General features: G+C 40.4%; 1 protein-coding gene across 1 annotated transcript; it reads left to right on the forward strand.

Moving 5' to 3' along the window:
* Positions 1-474: 474 nt before the first annotated feature.
* Positions 475-1,404, forward strand: LOC101841475 (olfactory receptor 2AP1). Its single transcript, XM_005079688.3, has one exon. The coding sequence runs from the start codon at positions 475-477 to the stop codon at positions 1,402-1,404; it is 930 nt and encodes a 309-aa protein (XP_005079745.2).
* The last annotated feature ends 15,525 nt before the right edge of the window (positions 1,405-16,929 follow it).

Raw genomic sequence — 16,929 nt, forward strand, 5'->3', positions numbered from 1 at the left:
GTATCTCCAAGGACAAAGCTAGATCCAGATGGGCTTTTCTGTGATGTGGCTGACTCTGAGTCATCAATGCTCCCATAAGTGATGCGTTCCTTCTCCAGGCTAGACTTGAGTGGAGCAACTTCTTTTCTGTTATCAATTTCCCTCTAAGATGAAGACATTTGGTCACATCTCCTCAAGAAAAGTCACTCCACAACTGATCACACAGACTTATTGGCCATTGTTTGTGAAGCAGATACTTCTTTTATGCAGGCTATGAAGAGAGAGCTCCAAGTGAGAAAATACAAGAATTTTCCTACATAGGATATAAATGGAAGTAGGGAGGACTCTACCCCAAGCAAATGGGCCATTGGTCTGGGAAAGCTTATGGGCCATTTCATTTTGTTTCCTGCAGGAACCTCTTGTCCACATCAGAACTCCTCTGACTTACTCACTCTCATTACTTTTTTCACCTTGACACTAAAGTTTTTTTAAACAATGAAAAATAAAACTACATTGACTGAGTTCATCCTCCTAGGTCTCTCGGATGTCCCTGAACTTCAGGTGGCAATTTTCACTTTTCTTCTCCTTGCCTATTTATTCAGCATCATTGGAAACCTGGCTATCCTCATTCTCACCTTGCTGGACTCCCAACTTCACACTCCCATGTATTTCTTTCTCCGGAACTTCTCCTTCTTAGAAATTTCTTTCACAAACATCTTCATTCCCAGGGTCCTTATCAGCATTACAACGGGGAACAAGACGATTAGTTTTGCTGGATGTTTCACTCAGTATTTCTTTGCCATCTTCCTTGGAGCAACAGAGTTTTATCTTCTGGCTGCCATGTCCTATGACCGCTATGTGGCCATCTGCAAACCCCTGCATTACATGACCATCATGAGTAACATGGTGTGCACCATGCTGGTCCTTTGCTCTTGGCTGGCTGGGCTAATGGTCATTATACCTCCAATCATATTGATGAGTCAGCAGGACTTTTGCGCCTCCAACAGGTTAAATCATTATTTCTGTGACTTTGAGCCTCTTCGAGAACTCTCCTGCTCTGACACCAGCCTTGTGGAGAAGGTTGTCTTTCTTGTGGCATCTGTGACCTTGGTGGTGACTCTGGTGCTGGTAACTCTCTCCTATACACTCATCATCAGGACCATTTTAAATCTCCCTTCAGTCCAGCAAAGAGCAAAGGCCTTTTCCACATGTTCTTCCCACGTGATTGTCATCTCCATCTCTTATGGGAGCTGCTTCTTCATGTATGTTAAGCCTTCAATGAGAGAAGGGGGCACATTCAATAAAGGAGTAGCCCTGCTCATTACTTCTGTTGCTCCTTTATTGAACCCCTTCATTTACACCCTAAGGAACCAACAGGTGAAACAAGCATTCAAGGATACCATCAAAAAGCTTGTGAATCTTTAAAATAAATACAAGAATTGAACTCTTAATGAATGAGTTCCTACTGTGTACCAAGCTCTCTCACACTTACTAGGTACCCAATTAAGAGATCAAATCCACTTCTGTGAAAAGTCAAAAATACATTTCAAACTGTTAGGCATTGATATAAAGATCTAAATAAGATTTTAAAACTGAAAAGCCATTGAGTTACTCAGTTGAGCAACTTAGTCTAAATTAGAATCAATAAATGCAATTACGAGGGATGCCATTTAAGCTGAGTCCCAACAAGTAGGAATAAGACAAGAACAAATAGAAAAGAGAAATTAAGAGCAAATGAATATTGTGAATAGGCACACAAAATTTCAACCCAAGGAACTGAAAAAATATCATTAATTTCACCCAAAGCAAATGCTTTAAGAAAAAATAATAATCATGATTTTAGTTTTGAAATAAATTAATAAATTAAATCCTCATTTAAAATAAATTAGATGTCCATAGTGTTCAGGCATCTGAACTTGGATCAGATTTATGAACTTAGCAAATACTATTGTATAGAATCTATATTGTAGATAACTGAATAATAGAATAGAGGAGATTGTAAAGAAAAATACTCTTTGCTAGAAGAACTCAAACATTAAATGCTAAGGATCCTCCCAAATTTAAAGAGGCGAAGAGGCAAAGGGAATAATTAGAGAAGCAATAGAAATTCATGGGGAAAGTAGGGGGTGTGGTGGTGAACACCTTTAGTCCCAGCTCTAGGAAGCACAGGTAGATTGATCTCTGTGAGTTCAAAGCCAACCTGGTCTACATAGTGAGTTCCAAGTCAGTCAAAGCTAAAAAGTGAGATGCTGTCTCAATAAATAAATAAAGACTGACTAACATGCAGAAATTACTGGGAAGAGGTCTCAAGAAACAGGTTGTGCTCGGTAGTGGTGGCATGCACCTTTAATACCAGCATTTGGGAGGCAGAGGCAGGCAGATCTCTGAGTCTGAGGCCAGTCTGGGCTACAGAGCAAGTTCCAAAACAGCCAGTGCTACACAGAAAAACCCTGACTTGGGAGGGGGGTAAAAAGATAGAAAAGAAACATAGGTTGCTGACAAGGTGAAATGCTACAGAGAATGACTAACATGAAGAAGTACAGAAATCAGGAGTCATGATTTTATTGTTGATCTTAGCCATCTTCAAATGTGGAAATTGGAAGTAGAGTAAGAAGTCAGACTGCAATGGGTCACTGATGAGTGGGAACTACAAAGTAAGAGAAGGATTAAACTGGACTTAAAATAGATGGATAAGGTTCCTGTGCCTGGGGATAGCCTGGGAACTGCACAGAGCTTCCAACCACAGCTGGAGCCAAGCACCCCAAATTCCAGGTCTTCTCTCGCACTAATGAGACCAGGAAACCAGCAGATCCAGGAGACCAGGTAACCAGGTGGGAGGCTAAGCATCCCAGATTCCTGGTCTTCTTCTCCACCCATGGGACCAGAACGAGGACAAGGAATAGAAGAACTACCAGATTATTGGACTTGCTAGCACCCACCAAAAGGGAACTCTGGTCCCCTAACCACCAGACCAGTAAGGGGCTCTTTCTGCACCCACTAGAAGAAGAGATAGGAAACAGACAATACAAAAACACACTCAGCAACAGAAAAATAAATATGACACCACCAGATTCTAGAGACTCCACACCAGCAAGACTCCAACATTCCAATGCAAACGAAGCAAAAGAGAACGACCTTAAAACCACCTTCATGAAAATGATAGAGGCCCTAAAAGAGGATATAGGAAAATACCTCAAAGAAATGGATGAAAAAACAAACCAAAACTTCAAGAAATGGAAGAAAAAACAAACCAAAAAATGGAAGAAAAAGCAAACCAAAAAATGCAGGAAATGGGCGGGACCAGGTACAAGAGGCCCTGCATACGGGCCTGTGTTCCAGTGCCTGGGGATCGCCTGGGAACTGCACAGAGCTTCCAATAGCAGCATGAGCCAAGCACCCCAGATTCCAGGTTTTCTCTCCCCCCAACGAGACCAGGAAACCAGAGGTGCCAGGGAGACTAGGGGACCAGCAGAAGGATCTTTGCCAAACTCTTTCTAGGAGGCGTCAATAACCTTGATCCTCAAGCCACACAAAGACACAACTAAGAAAGAGAACTTCAGACCAATATCCCTCATGAACATTGATGCAAAAATACTCAATAAAATACTGGCAAATCAGATCCAAGAACACATCAAAATAATCATTCATCACGATCAAGTAGGTTCCATCCCAGGGATGCAGGGATGGTTCAACATGTGAAAATCCATCAACGTAATCCACCATATAAACAAGCTGAAAAACAAAATCACATGATCATCTCACTAGACGCTGAAAAAGCCTTTGACAAAATCCAACACCCCTTCATGATAAAGGTCTTGGAGAGATCTGGGATAACAGGGACATACTTAAACATAATAAAAGCTATATAGAGTAAACCAACAGCCAACATCAAACTAAATGGACAGAAACTCAACGCAATTCCTCTAAAATCAGGAACAAGACAAGGCTGTCCACTCTCTCCATACCTTTTCAACATTGTACTTGACGTTCTAGCCATTGCCATACGACAACAAAAGGGGATCAAGGGGATACAAATTAGGAAGGAAGAGGTCAAACTTTCACTGTTTGCAGACGATATGATAGTTTACATCAGTGACCCAAAGAACTCTACCAGGGAACTCTCACAGCTGACTAACACCTTCAGCAAAGTGGCAGGCTACAAGATCAACTCAAGAAAATCAGTAGCCCTATTATATACAGATGATAAAAGGACTGAGAAAGAAATGAGAGGAACATGGGGTAACGCTAACCAAACAAGTGAAAGACCTGTATCACAAGAACTCTGAATCTTTAAAGAAATAAATTAAAGAAGCCCTCAGAAAATGGAAAGATCTCCAATACTCTTGGATAGGTAGGATCAATGTATTAAAAAATGGCAATCCTGCCAAAAGCAATCTACAGATTCAATGCAATCCCCATTAAAATCCCAGCACAATTCTTCACAGACCTTGAAAGAACAATAATCAATTTTGTATGGAAAAACAAAAGACCCAGGATAAAAGGCCTGTTCAACAAGGCAAAGTCCGGAGGCATCACCATCCCTGACTTCAAGCTCTATTATAGCGCTATAGACCTGAAAACAGCTTGGTATTGGCACAAAAATAGACAGGTAGACCAATGGAATTCAACTGAAAGCCCTGATGTTAACCCACACACGTATGAATATCTGATCTTTGCCAAAGAAGCTAAAAATATACAATGGAATAAAGACAGCATCTTCAACAAATGGTGCTGGCATAACTGGAGGATGGCATGTAAAAGAATGCGGATCGATCCATGTTTATCGCCATGCACAAAACTTAAGTCCAAATGAATCAAAGACCTCAACATAAATCCAGCCACACTGAACCTCTTAGAAGAGAAAATGGGTGGTACCATTGAACGAATTGGTACAGGAGACAGCTTCCTGAACATAACACCAGTAGCACAAACAGTAAGAACAACAATTAATAAATGGGACCTCCTGAAACTGAGAAGCTTCTATAAGGCAAAGGACACAGTCAGCAAGACAAAAAGGCAGCCCACAGAATGGGAAAAGATATTCACTAACCCCACATCTGACAGACAGCTGATCTCCAAAATTTACAAAGAACTCAAGAATCAACTCTCCAAAACACCAAAGGATCCAATTAAAAAATGGGCTGCAGAACTAAATAGAGAATACTCAATAGAGGAGGCTAAAATGGCCAAGAGACACTTAAGAAAGTGTTCAACATCCTTAGCCATCAGGGAAATGCAAATCAAAACAACTCTCAGATACCATCTTACTCCTATCAGAATGGCTAAAATCAAAAACACCGAAGACAATTTATGCTGGAGAGGATGTGGAGAGAGGGGAACACTCCTCCACTGCTGGTGGGAATGCCAACTCATACAGCCACTTTGGAAATCAGTATGGAAATTCCTCAGGAAAATGGGAATCAATCTACCTCAAGACCCAGCAATTCCACTCTTAGGTATATATCCAAAAGATGCAAATTCATACAACAAGGACATCTGATCCACTATGTTCATAGCAGCATTATTTGTAATAGCCAGAACCTTAAAACAACCTAGATGCCCCTCAACTAAGAGTGGATAGAGAAAATGTGGTACATTTACACAATGGAGTATTACTCAGCAGAAAAAAAAAACAATGGAATCTTGAAATTCGCACTAGAAGAAACCTTCCTGAGTGAGGTAACCCAGTCACAAAAAGACAAACATGGTATGTACTCATTCATATGGATTTTAGACATGGATCAGGATAGTGCCAGTCTGCACTTCCACTGACACAGAGTCTGGGAAACAGGAAAGAACCTAAGAGAGATATGAAGATCTTCTGAACAGATTGGTAACACGGCAAGGCTTGAGGTGGGGAGTGGGAGCTGGGAAGAAGAGAGGGGGAGAAGAGGAAGAGAGAGTAGGTCATGGGGGAACAAGAAGGTTGAGTGGGGGGTAAAATGGGGAGAAGAAGGAATCATAGGTTACAAGACAGATCTGGCACCAGTGAAACCTCTAGTGATCTAAAGGGATGACACCAACTGGAAAGCTAAGCAATAGTGGAGAGACCACCTCGAATGCCCATTCCTGATAATCAACTTGATGTCTATATCCATCTGGGAGCCTTCATCCAGTGATTGATGGAAGCAGAGGCAAACACAAAATTAAGCACTGAACTGAACCCAAGGAACCCAGTGACAGAGAGAGAGGAGTGATGAGAAAATTGGCAAAGAATGGGCTGGCAAAACCAGCAGAGACAGCTGATCCGTACAAGGGGGAGCTCTTGGACTCCAGACCGACAGCTGGAAGGCCAGCATGGGACTGATTCAAACCCCCTTAGTGTGAGAGTCAGTGAGGAGGCCTGGGCAACCTATGGGGACCTGGGCAGTAGATCAGTGTTTATCCCTGGAATACACACAGACATCGTGTGTCCATAACACAAAGAGGGATGCTCTCTCAGCCTGGACTCTTAGGGGAGTTCCTGGACCCTGCCCTGAGTGAAATGACAGACTCTAGATATCCCCTATGTGGAAGGAAGTGGTGATAGGGTGGGAGGCTGGGGGTATGGTGGGGGTGTGTGGGAGGAGGGGAGGGAGAGGGAGCTGGGATTGACATGTGAAGCAAGCTATTTAAAATTAAAATAATAAAATAAAATAAAAAATTCCATCCCCGATGTCAAGCAATGATAGAGACCCAATGAAAAGCTGTTTAAGTCATAGACAGTGTATTATCAGATGGATTATGAATGAATAAATGAATTATGGAAATCAAAATAGAAAATAGGTAAAGAGCTTGATCATTTAAGGTTTTGTATTCTGGAAGTAATGAAATAACAAGGAGTGCTTTATATGGACTACTTAGGTCTGTCTAAAAATTCCTTCCTGTTCTACAAATGGAGAAAGTGAAGCTCAGATAGTGAAATAGCTCGTACATGATCACAAAGTCAAATCTTCTTGATGCCAAAGCCCACCTGGTAAGTACTACACCACCCAGCCATTCTAACTATTTAATAATCATCCTTCTCAATGTTTCTAAGTATTGTATTACTGGCTTTTGGTCTGTCTAGCTCCCTCTTCTCTGGATGCTCAGAGAATTTAGTCAGAAAGTAAACTTTACAGTGTGTGATGGTTTGAAAGAAAATGGCCACCATAGTTCCATAATAGTGGCACTACTAGGAGGTGTGGCCTTGTGGGAGTAGGTGTGGCCTTGTTGGAGTAAGTGTGGCCTTGTTGGATTAGGTGTGGCCTTGTTGGAGGAAGTGGTCCCTGGAAGTGGCTTTGAGGTCTCAGACAATCAACCCAGGCCCAGCATGGCATTCTCTTCCTGTTGCCTGTGGATCCAGCTGTAGAACTCTCAGCTCCTTCTCCACCATGTCTGCCTGAACATTGCCGTGACAATAACAGACTTTACCTCTGAACAGCCCCAAAGAAATGTTTTTCTATATAAGAGTTGTCATGGTCATGGTATCTCTTCACAGCAATAAAACTCAAACTAAGACACAGTGTAAAACTCCCTAGAAAATTGGAAGCACACAAAAATCTGTATTACTTCACCCTTTGGTTCTTGATTTCTTTCAAGATATTTCTTCCATATTGGCCCATTCCTGCAATCCTAGAATTCAGGAAGTGGTTGCAGAAAGATTCCAACTCCCAGATGAGCCTGAGCTACATAGTGGTATAGTGGTCCTTTATTTCATTTTCTTTGCTAAAAGTTTCAAGAATAAAGGGTCAGCTCCTCTAAGGCCATACTTCATTTTGAGAAAACCAGATAATAATGAACTAGACCAGAGGAGCACATACTAGGCATAGACTGGGGACAAACTTGATGAGTTATGACTTCTTTCTCAGGAATTTAGAGTTAGATATGAACTTTGGATTGGAAAATTGTGTGTGGTCAAGTTACCTACCATCTCAGGGTAAAGGGGTGGAATATAATATTCCAAACAAATGAAACTAAAAACCAAACATTAGTAGATATTCTAACACCTACAAAGTAGACTTCAAACCAAAAAAAAAATAGTCAGAAGACACAAGGAATGTCACTTTATACTCATTAATAGAACAATATACCAATATTACAATTTAAGTATATGCACTCCAAATACAGGCACACCCACTTCTCATGCTATAAACACTATTAGATGTTAATCCATAAATTAACCACAAACACAGTGATTGTGGATGATTTCAATACCCTATTTTACCAATAGACTTGCCATCTGGACAAAAAAATAAACAGAAACTTTAGGCTTAAATGTCCTTATAATTTGAATGTATCTAACATATTTTTTTTTGGTTTTACGAGACAGGGTTTCTCTGTTTTGGAGGCTGTCGGTCCAGCCTGGCCTCGAACTCACAGAGATCCACCTGCCTCTGCCTCCCGAGTGCTGGGATTAAAGGTGTGCGCCACCAACACCCGGCTGAATGTATCTAACAGATATTTATAGAACATTCCACCAACTATAGAATGGAAATAAGCAGCCCGAGGGACTTTCTCAAAATTTACTCAACTATTAGTACACAAAATAAGTCTCAACAAATATGAAAGACTTAAAGTTCCACCCTATATTCTTTCTATCTGAAATAAAGGGAGATATTAATAGCAATAAAAAGTGCACAAGATCATAGAGGGAAAAAATGCACAATGAAGACGTGATGGGACACAATAAAGACAAAGAGTTCTGACTTCCATGGATACCAGACACTCATGTGGTGTACATACATACATGCAGTAAAATACTTATAAAATCAGATAGGTAAATCTAATAAGCATCAGGAGGTTAACATAATGGTAAATATGGCACTAGGTTTTTCAGCTGGATGATAATACTGGTCTGAGAGAAAAAAATCATATTCAGAACGAGTCAATTCCAGTAAAGACAATTCCTGACTCTGTGTTCAGTGGCAGTGGCACAGCTCCACACTGCAATCTACAGAAGCCTTAGGGGTTCCCTTAATATTTGGGGGACCTTGATTCAGGTAAAATTGGATCCTCATCCTTAACACAGAAAAAAATGTCATGGCTAGCCAGTGTGCAGCAGAGTTGGGCTTTATTAAAAGATACTTATATATAGATTTTAAACACAGGGGTTAATAAAAAACGAGGTGACCAGGAAGAAGGAAGACACCCCTGAGGGCATGCATGGCTTCTGTCCAAGGCTCTGTTCAGAAATAATGAGATGGTTTTCAGGTGTGGATCAGCAACAGTATTGTGTTAAACGTCCATAGTATTCACCAAATGGGCACAGTTTTGGTCCATTTGGTTTCTGATTATGCTACATAGTGAATACGTATGCATTTGGAAAGGAATTAGGTCCATGATACCAGAGACTCCATAGATGGGAGGTCAGAAAAATTACAACACATATCTATGTAGAAAGAATAATGTTATGTGAACATATGGAAAAACTCTAGAATTTCTTTGCATCTCTACCTTGCATAAAATTCTTCACTAATAGTTCAATTCAATAAATATTTCAACTGAGTCAGTCACAATTGATACCAACTCTTCCTACATGTTATTTAACACATAAATCCTTTATTCTTGAGAGTTTTAGCAAAGAAAATAAAAGCCAATCGGGGCTTCTTGCATGAACATAGGTAAAGTATTATTTGCAGGAACATGAGCATCTTGTCAGTGGCTACACTACTAAAGAAAATGACACATCTTCTCCCCCTTTGCTGATGTCTTCTTGTAAGATTCCTCAGAGCCTCTTGGAACTTCTTCCCCACTCTCCTATTAAAAGTTTCATTTAAAGATTCTTGATTAATAGAATTCATTAGCACAGTCTAGATGTGGGTCTCGTGAGATTTTTACTTCTTTCCTCAACTGACATGACTGAGGTCTCCTCTGAATTGCGTAGTTTAAATACACTTTAGAGATGAGTTCTAATGAAATGCCCCTACAATATGTTATTCAGAGAGCTGAGACAACATCACTTGAGTTCAAGGAAACCAGCCTGGGCAAAATAGCAAGACTCTGTTTCAAACAAACAAGCAAAACAATAATAAGACTACTGCACTACAATGATCACGTCTACTAATCAGAGAGGAAGCATATAGCCAGACTCAGACCAATTAGAACAGAGAAAAACAAGGCTTTGAAGACATGCTGCTTATTCAGAGAACCGTTTGATGAGCAGGTGCCAGCAAATTAATACATTTAAATTAGCCTGGAAAGAAGCAGACAAATGAATGCTAAATGATCTACAGAAAGATGAGTAGGCATATCCTTTTAACTTTTCTTAAATTTGTGAATTGTTGTGGACAGTTGCTACACTAGCAGGTGGTGATAGAGCAGCAGGCAGGTTCAGCTTTGTCGCAGTTTCTGTCCATTCCTGGCTCCTGAGTCAGTGTTTCTCATGGACATGGATGGCTAGAATCATACAGAATTTGCCCTGAAAGCCAAAGGTTATGTATAGTCTCAGTTTATAGTTATATTAACACTACTTTTGTGATGGTAAAACATGAAGTCATGTCCCTTTTATTAAAACACATGTTTGTTTTACAACATTGAAGCAACAATGACAGGCACAAAACAAAACTGACCCCTGCTGATGATTTCTGCATTCAGAACCACATGACTGTCCACAGCAGCGCATCACATACGTCTTTCCACGTGAGTTCACATAAATCCTTTCTATTCCTTTTTATTTGATTGGCCTATTGCATTTTGTAATTCTGATATGACAAAAGTGTTATATTGTTGGAAGCTCAAATTGTTCCCAACTGTTAGCCAGGCATAATGATGCATGTATACCTGTAAGTCCAGTACTTAGATACTCAGGAGGCTGGTATAGGTTGTGGGGGGTCAGTTAAGGCTAGCCTGGGCTACACAGCAAGACTCTGACTTTTTCCACCTTTTATCATTTACAAAGCTAAAAAATGTATTTGTAAAATTACTGGCACATAACTGTCACAGAACTATATGGAATGTGCACATGGGGCTTCAAATGCTAACATGGAACTGTTTGCTAAAATAATAATAGTAATTATGAGGCGATGCCAGAGCCTGGAACTTCAGAGCCTGGAACTTGTTCCATGTATCTTATTAATTATACATTCTTGGTGACAACAAAAAAGATGGGTCCCTGAGATTTCAGGAATGGGTCATAGGGTTTTCTTATTACAGAGATATTAAAGTCAAAACAACATAAAATACAAAAGATTTTTGATGTCCGAGGCTCCTGAGTAGAACACTAACCTTTCTGTAAAAGTGTAACATGACCAGTGACCTGGAGAACCTTTCCCAAGTCTGTGCCAAGCCCATGTTCTATATGAAAAGGAAGGGGACAACAGCCAGCCAAGAGGGTTGGTGAATATGAGATGAAGTCCCCGACACTGAAAGCACTTTCCCCTGTCAGTGAGGAAAAGGTAAAGTCCTTCTGAAGTCATCTGACCTCTTTCCTTCACTACCAGCTCATTCGGAGTCCTGAAAACTGAACACCGGGGATGATCCTGTAACAAAATCAGCTTTATACAGTCTTGCCAGTCAATCTCTAATGCTGTGTTGGACAGAACTGGCTTTTTCCCATGTCTCCTCTGTTCCTCTCACATAACTGTGTTTTCATAAGTGAACTTGTCCTTGCTCCAAGTGAAATATATGCAGTTGACTGTCTTGGTTTCCGTGAATTGCTTTAATTTGCGTTTGTCTTGAAATACCCTTGCTTTCCCATCAATTTTTAGAGAGAATCTTTTCTGAGTGTAGCAATATTAGTTAATAAATATTTACTTTCAGGGCTTGAGATACATTCTATGTTTTCCAGACTTCTAGAAGAAGATCTGATGCTACTCTATTTCTGCCTTTGTATGTGAGTTGGACTTTTGTCCATTGCAGTTTGTGGCATTTGTTCTTTGCTTTTTACTGTTGACATCTTCACTATAATATGCTGTGGAAAGGTTCTTCTCTGGTCACGTCTCTTTAAGGTCCTAAATGTTCTCTGTGTTTAGATATCTAATTTTTTCTCTAGGTTTGGAAATTTTCTGCTATAAGGGTCAAGATAATAGTATTGAACTCCTAGTTGGGAAAAATGTCACATACATATTTTTAGAGCTAAGCATACCAATATTCAGGTGACAAAATTAAGGTATATGAGAAAAAGAAGCATGGAGGAAGGGATGAGTGATAAAGAGAGCATATGGATTAGACATACAATAGGCAGTAGAGAAAGTATTGTAGAAATATGACTTTGCATGTGCAGGAAAAGCAGTGATAACCATGAAATTTTTTCAAGTGAAATGGAAGTCAAAACACAGTAGCTTAACAATTAAAGTACAAAATTGTAAGTAGTGATAAAAATAAGAGGTATTTTGCCCTTACCATCCCCTTTAATTGGGATGATACAGTTTCTCCCTCCCCTTGGACTGCCACTTGTGTCTTCTCGGCAGATGATGAGGAAAACTCCCAGCCTCTAGTTCCCCAGATGAGCAAGCAAGTCACAGTCTTGCCCCTGGTGAATTAGAGATGGGAAATTGGCAGGGCTTTCTGTGCCTCAGACTCTGAGGATATAGAAGACACATTTGAGAAGCCCCACGTGTCCCAAGTTTCACAGCACACTTCAAGGGAGAATGTGGAGGTCACCCAGGCAATGGTAGAGGACAGAGAGTAATTTTCTCTGACCAGTCACTTTTTGCTATGTACTATTATGCTTACCCTGCTCCAATCTACTCTCATGTTTACTTCAAAATAATAGGTGTGTGTGTGTGTTCAGTGCTATGCATATTGTACATCTGAACATTTCATTGATTGGCAGTAACAGTTAGCACTGATCAGCAGGGTAGTTGTGGTAGCCACAATGGCAACACCAGGGTCTACCACAGCATAACCACCTATCAGGCAACCAGGCCTATTCATGCGGTAAGTTCACTGGCATATGAAGCTAATGCTGGTCAGCCAGTCAAAGCATTCATCATTTTAGCCAGTAAACACTTGAAATCTTCATCCAGCACTTGGGCTATCTCAGTAACTCTGAATTCCATATTGAGGAGTCACACTCTTCTGGGGGAATCATGTGGTCTTCCTTTCTCGTAATCTTGGTATTTCTGTGTTTCAGTTTGCACACCTCTTAGCTTAGATATTATTTGGTTAGATTGTTATTATAGCAGACTTTCTTTTTCTTTTAGGCCACCAAACAGCTCCCAAATCATGACACCAAGACTTATTATCAGTTTTGAATGTTTGTCCTAGCTTGGGCATGTTTCTGGCTAGCTCTTTTAACTTAAATTAACTTGCTTCGCGTTATCTACCTTTTGCCTTGGGGTTTATTACCTTTCTTAAAACTGTATATCTTACTTTCACTGCTTCTCTGTGTCTAGAAGGCTAGTATCTGCCTGGCTTCTACCCTGGGTGTCTCCCTCATTCCCTCCTCCTCCTCTCGAGCCTAGATTTCTCCTCCTATTTATTCTCTCTCCCAGCCAGTCCCACCTATCCTTTCTCCCGCCCAGGCACTGACCACATGTTCAGCTCTTTATTAGACCAATCAGGTACCTCAGGCAGGCAGGGTGAAACAGATGCGACACATCTTTACGTAATTAAACAAATACAGCATTAACAAAAGTAACGCCCCATTACCCAGTTAAAGTAATATTGTGCAGCACATCTTTGCCCAGCTAAAATAACATTCCAGAACACAATCCCTTACATCACTAAATGATAACACTGTCGTAAGAGCGACATCAAACCCAATATATATCGATGGCCAAAAAACATCAATATACAATATTGTTATTATTATTTTAAAATATTGTTAGGTCAAAATTATGTAGAGTAGGGCCAGTGAGACAGCTCAGAGGATAAAGGTGATTTCTATGTAATCCCAGGAACCCACATAAAGGAGAGACCAACTCCAATCTTCTGACCTCTACATATGCACAATGATATACACACCCATGGACACATATCATTCATGCACACAATAATAAATAAATAATTTGCAATTTTTAACTATTTGGGATAAATGTGAAAATAATAAATTACTAAGATAAGGAACAGGGTCAAAGAAAGGGCTAAAATAAAGGGGAAACAATGAAATAAATGGAAGTAAAAGGAGTGGAGAAAAATGCTGTGAGGGAAAGAGAAAATGAACATGAGATTGGAAAAAAAATTTAAAGAAAATAAAAATCAAAATGAGATTACTCCATAATTCAAAAATAATTCATAAACCAAATTAGACAATTGTAAGAAGGGAATTTGCTTTAAAATATAATGGGTTTTGGTTTTTTTAAGTAATAAGTACTACTAAAAGCATAATATAAAGTGAGAAAAAGAGTAAACACAGAACAAAAAAAAAAAGACTGCCCAGCAAAAAAAAAGCATGTGAACAAAAGTAAGTCAATATTTGAAGGGAAATAAGATATAAAAAACATATAAACATATTTTTAAATACAATGATGCAAAGATACTGCAAAAACTGTAATAAAGAGAAAAGGGAGCAATCCCAACAGTCAAAACAATAAAGAAAAATTGAAGTGTTGAATACTTTCTTTCTGTGTCCTCAAAAGCGGGAGGCCGTCAGGTCTAAGCACAGGAGAACCACTCGAACTGTAGCGTTTTGTCTTTCCTGTGCGTTGAGCTGCTAATGTGATGTCCACCAGAGCTGTCTTTGCTTTCATGTGTTTCCTTCTTTGACATCTGGAGTCTCTGCTAGTCATGCTCAGTTTTGCAGTCCGTGGGCTGAGCAGAATCTTTCACCCTCTCAAGACTCTCCCGATTATGCCTCCCGGGATGCCTAATGTTCTAGCCCAGGTGCCTTTAAATGTGTTGTGACTGTGAAACGCAGCCTGTGTACAGAGATCTGCACCAGTGAAGAGCCTTCCTTCGTGCGGTTGTCACGTGCTCCTCTGGAACTTCAGGGTTTGGAGCTTCTATAGCAGTGAAGACAGCTCCAGAAGTTGATCCACCTTCTGACCTTAGACCCTGAAGCTGCCAAACTCCAGGCTGTCAAACTGCTCCCTCCCTGAGGGTGGGGTTATTCGCATCGCTGTCTGAGTAAAGCCTCTTGCAATCTGTAGGCACCTGGCCCTCACGCTCTCTATTTCTGCCTCATCAGGCGGTGTCTCACTTCGAGACTGTAGCAGTTTCAATTCATGTTCTCTGCTTTCTCGTGTTCTCCTGTCTATGGTAACTCAGTTCTGAGTAATAGGTGTCCTCCAAAAACGACAGACTTTGAGGTTCCCCCATGGAAGGCCTCACTATCCTTGGGGAGTGGGTCAGGGTGGGTTGTAGAGGGGTCGGTGGGAGGATGGGAAGGAGAGGGAAGAGGGGGATTGGTAATGTAAACTAAGATTGTTTCTAAGTTTTTTAAAAAATGCATCCTTCCTCTAGCCTCTAAAGTCATATGGAATGGCCAAATGGGATCCCTCCCCATTGATGACCCATATGCCCCAGTGATCATCATCTCATCAAAATGTACAGCTGGGTCCCAGGCTGTTGAGGGCTGGGGGGGCTAATCCTAGGATCAGAACTGTGGAGTATTTTCATCAGGGCCTATCTGACTTACCTTCTGGATAAGAATCTGCTCACCCGCCCCTGCCCAGCATCATGGAGCCTGCAGGATGGAGCTTCATCAATCCGCTGGGGTCTTCCCCATGCACTGGCAGTCTTTTTCTCTGCACATTTTAGGAACACTGTCACTACTGTGGCCAATTTCCAAAGCTCCTCCTCTTCCTACTGAAGAGTACGCTGTTGTTCTTACTCTAACTCTTCTCTTTCAGTGGACACATGGAGACAGCTTCTAGCCCGTTATCTTGTCCAGCGGTCCTCTGGCAAAAACATCTTAAAGCAAAACTGGCAAATGAGAAGAACTGTGTCTGTCTGTCTGTCTGTCTGTATGTATGTATGTATGCATGTATGCATGTATATCATTGATAAAATTTGTATGTGTGTTATCAGATGGAGATATCTTTGATAAGGAATTGAGAATTTCAGAGCTATGAAAAAGACTCTTATAATAGTTCCATAAATATTCAGAGACCTACTTCTCATCTATGCAACAGGTAATTATTCAAATTCCCAAGGTAGGATATAAACAGCCTCCATCTAGCTAAGTTCTTCATCAGAAACTCTCAAATGAGATTTGCAACTTTTGTCATAAATTTCCTGTGTTAGCCACAATAAAATCACATGTTTGCCAATAAATATAAGTACAGAAGAAGTGTCAGAACCATAATAAACAAGAGATGAATCATCTGTCCCTCTGCTGATTCTGTGTAAGATGGAAAAATGGGACCTGACAGACAGAAGACCTCAGAGGTCAATAAGCAGAAAGGATGGTGATTTCTTTAACGATGGACCAAATCACAAAACTCAGATGGAAGGTGGGGACTATTCAGTTATCGTTATCTTAATGAAATTGTTACAATTGTTTGCCTCCTAAAGGTTCTTAGACTGTGAGTGAGCCTCATTTCCTCTCCCACTGAAGCCAAGTGAGTCATGTAGACAAGGCATCATTGCAGAAGGGACTGACATGATAAAAGATCAAAAGGCACAAAGATGCTTCAGCTGGGTGCTCCCTGTTGCCCTCACCAGGCTATGATGAAGAGTACCAATCCAACACCGCACAAATGACGCAGCCACAGGACAAAGCCAAAAGTCAGGGAAAGTAACAGGTCAGGAGGAAGGGTGGTTGATAAGGGTGGAACGGATATGAAGAAGTGTAAGGGAGAGACAGTAACACATTATAAATATGAGTGAAATTGCCAAAAAGCTAACTTGTTTTTTCAGCAGAGGCTGCTCAAATGAAAATTTAAAACAGACAATAATTTAGGTATTTGTTTACAAGAAAAGCATACAGAAATTATACAAAGGCACCATATAATTTATAAATGTATACCAGGCAAAAAATAACTCGGGGGGAACTAACGGGAGGCAATCTTGCCACAATTCTACAGAATAGGATATTTATCTATCTTAAACATTCTATAATTCTGTCTTATCACTAATTTATCTCCTCTGTTCACTCACAAGCAGCCA

The sequence above is a fragment of the Mesocricetus auratus genome, unplaced genomic scaffold (genome assembly GCF_017639785.1).
Source record: "Mesocricetus auratus isolate SY011 unplaced genomic scaffold, BCM_Maur_2.0 Super-Scaffold_100011, whole genome shotgun sequence".
NCBI lineage: Eukaryota > Metazoa > Chordata > Mammalia > Rodentia > Cricetidae > Mesocricetus > Mesocricetus auratus.

What these genes read in the sequence shown, in the direction of transcription:
- LOC101841475 (XM_005079688.3), top strand. Translation starts at nt 475, where the DNA reads ATGAAAAATAAAACTACATTGACTGAGTTCATCCTCCTAGGTCTCTCG.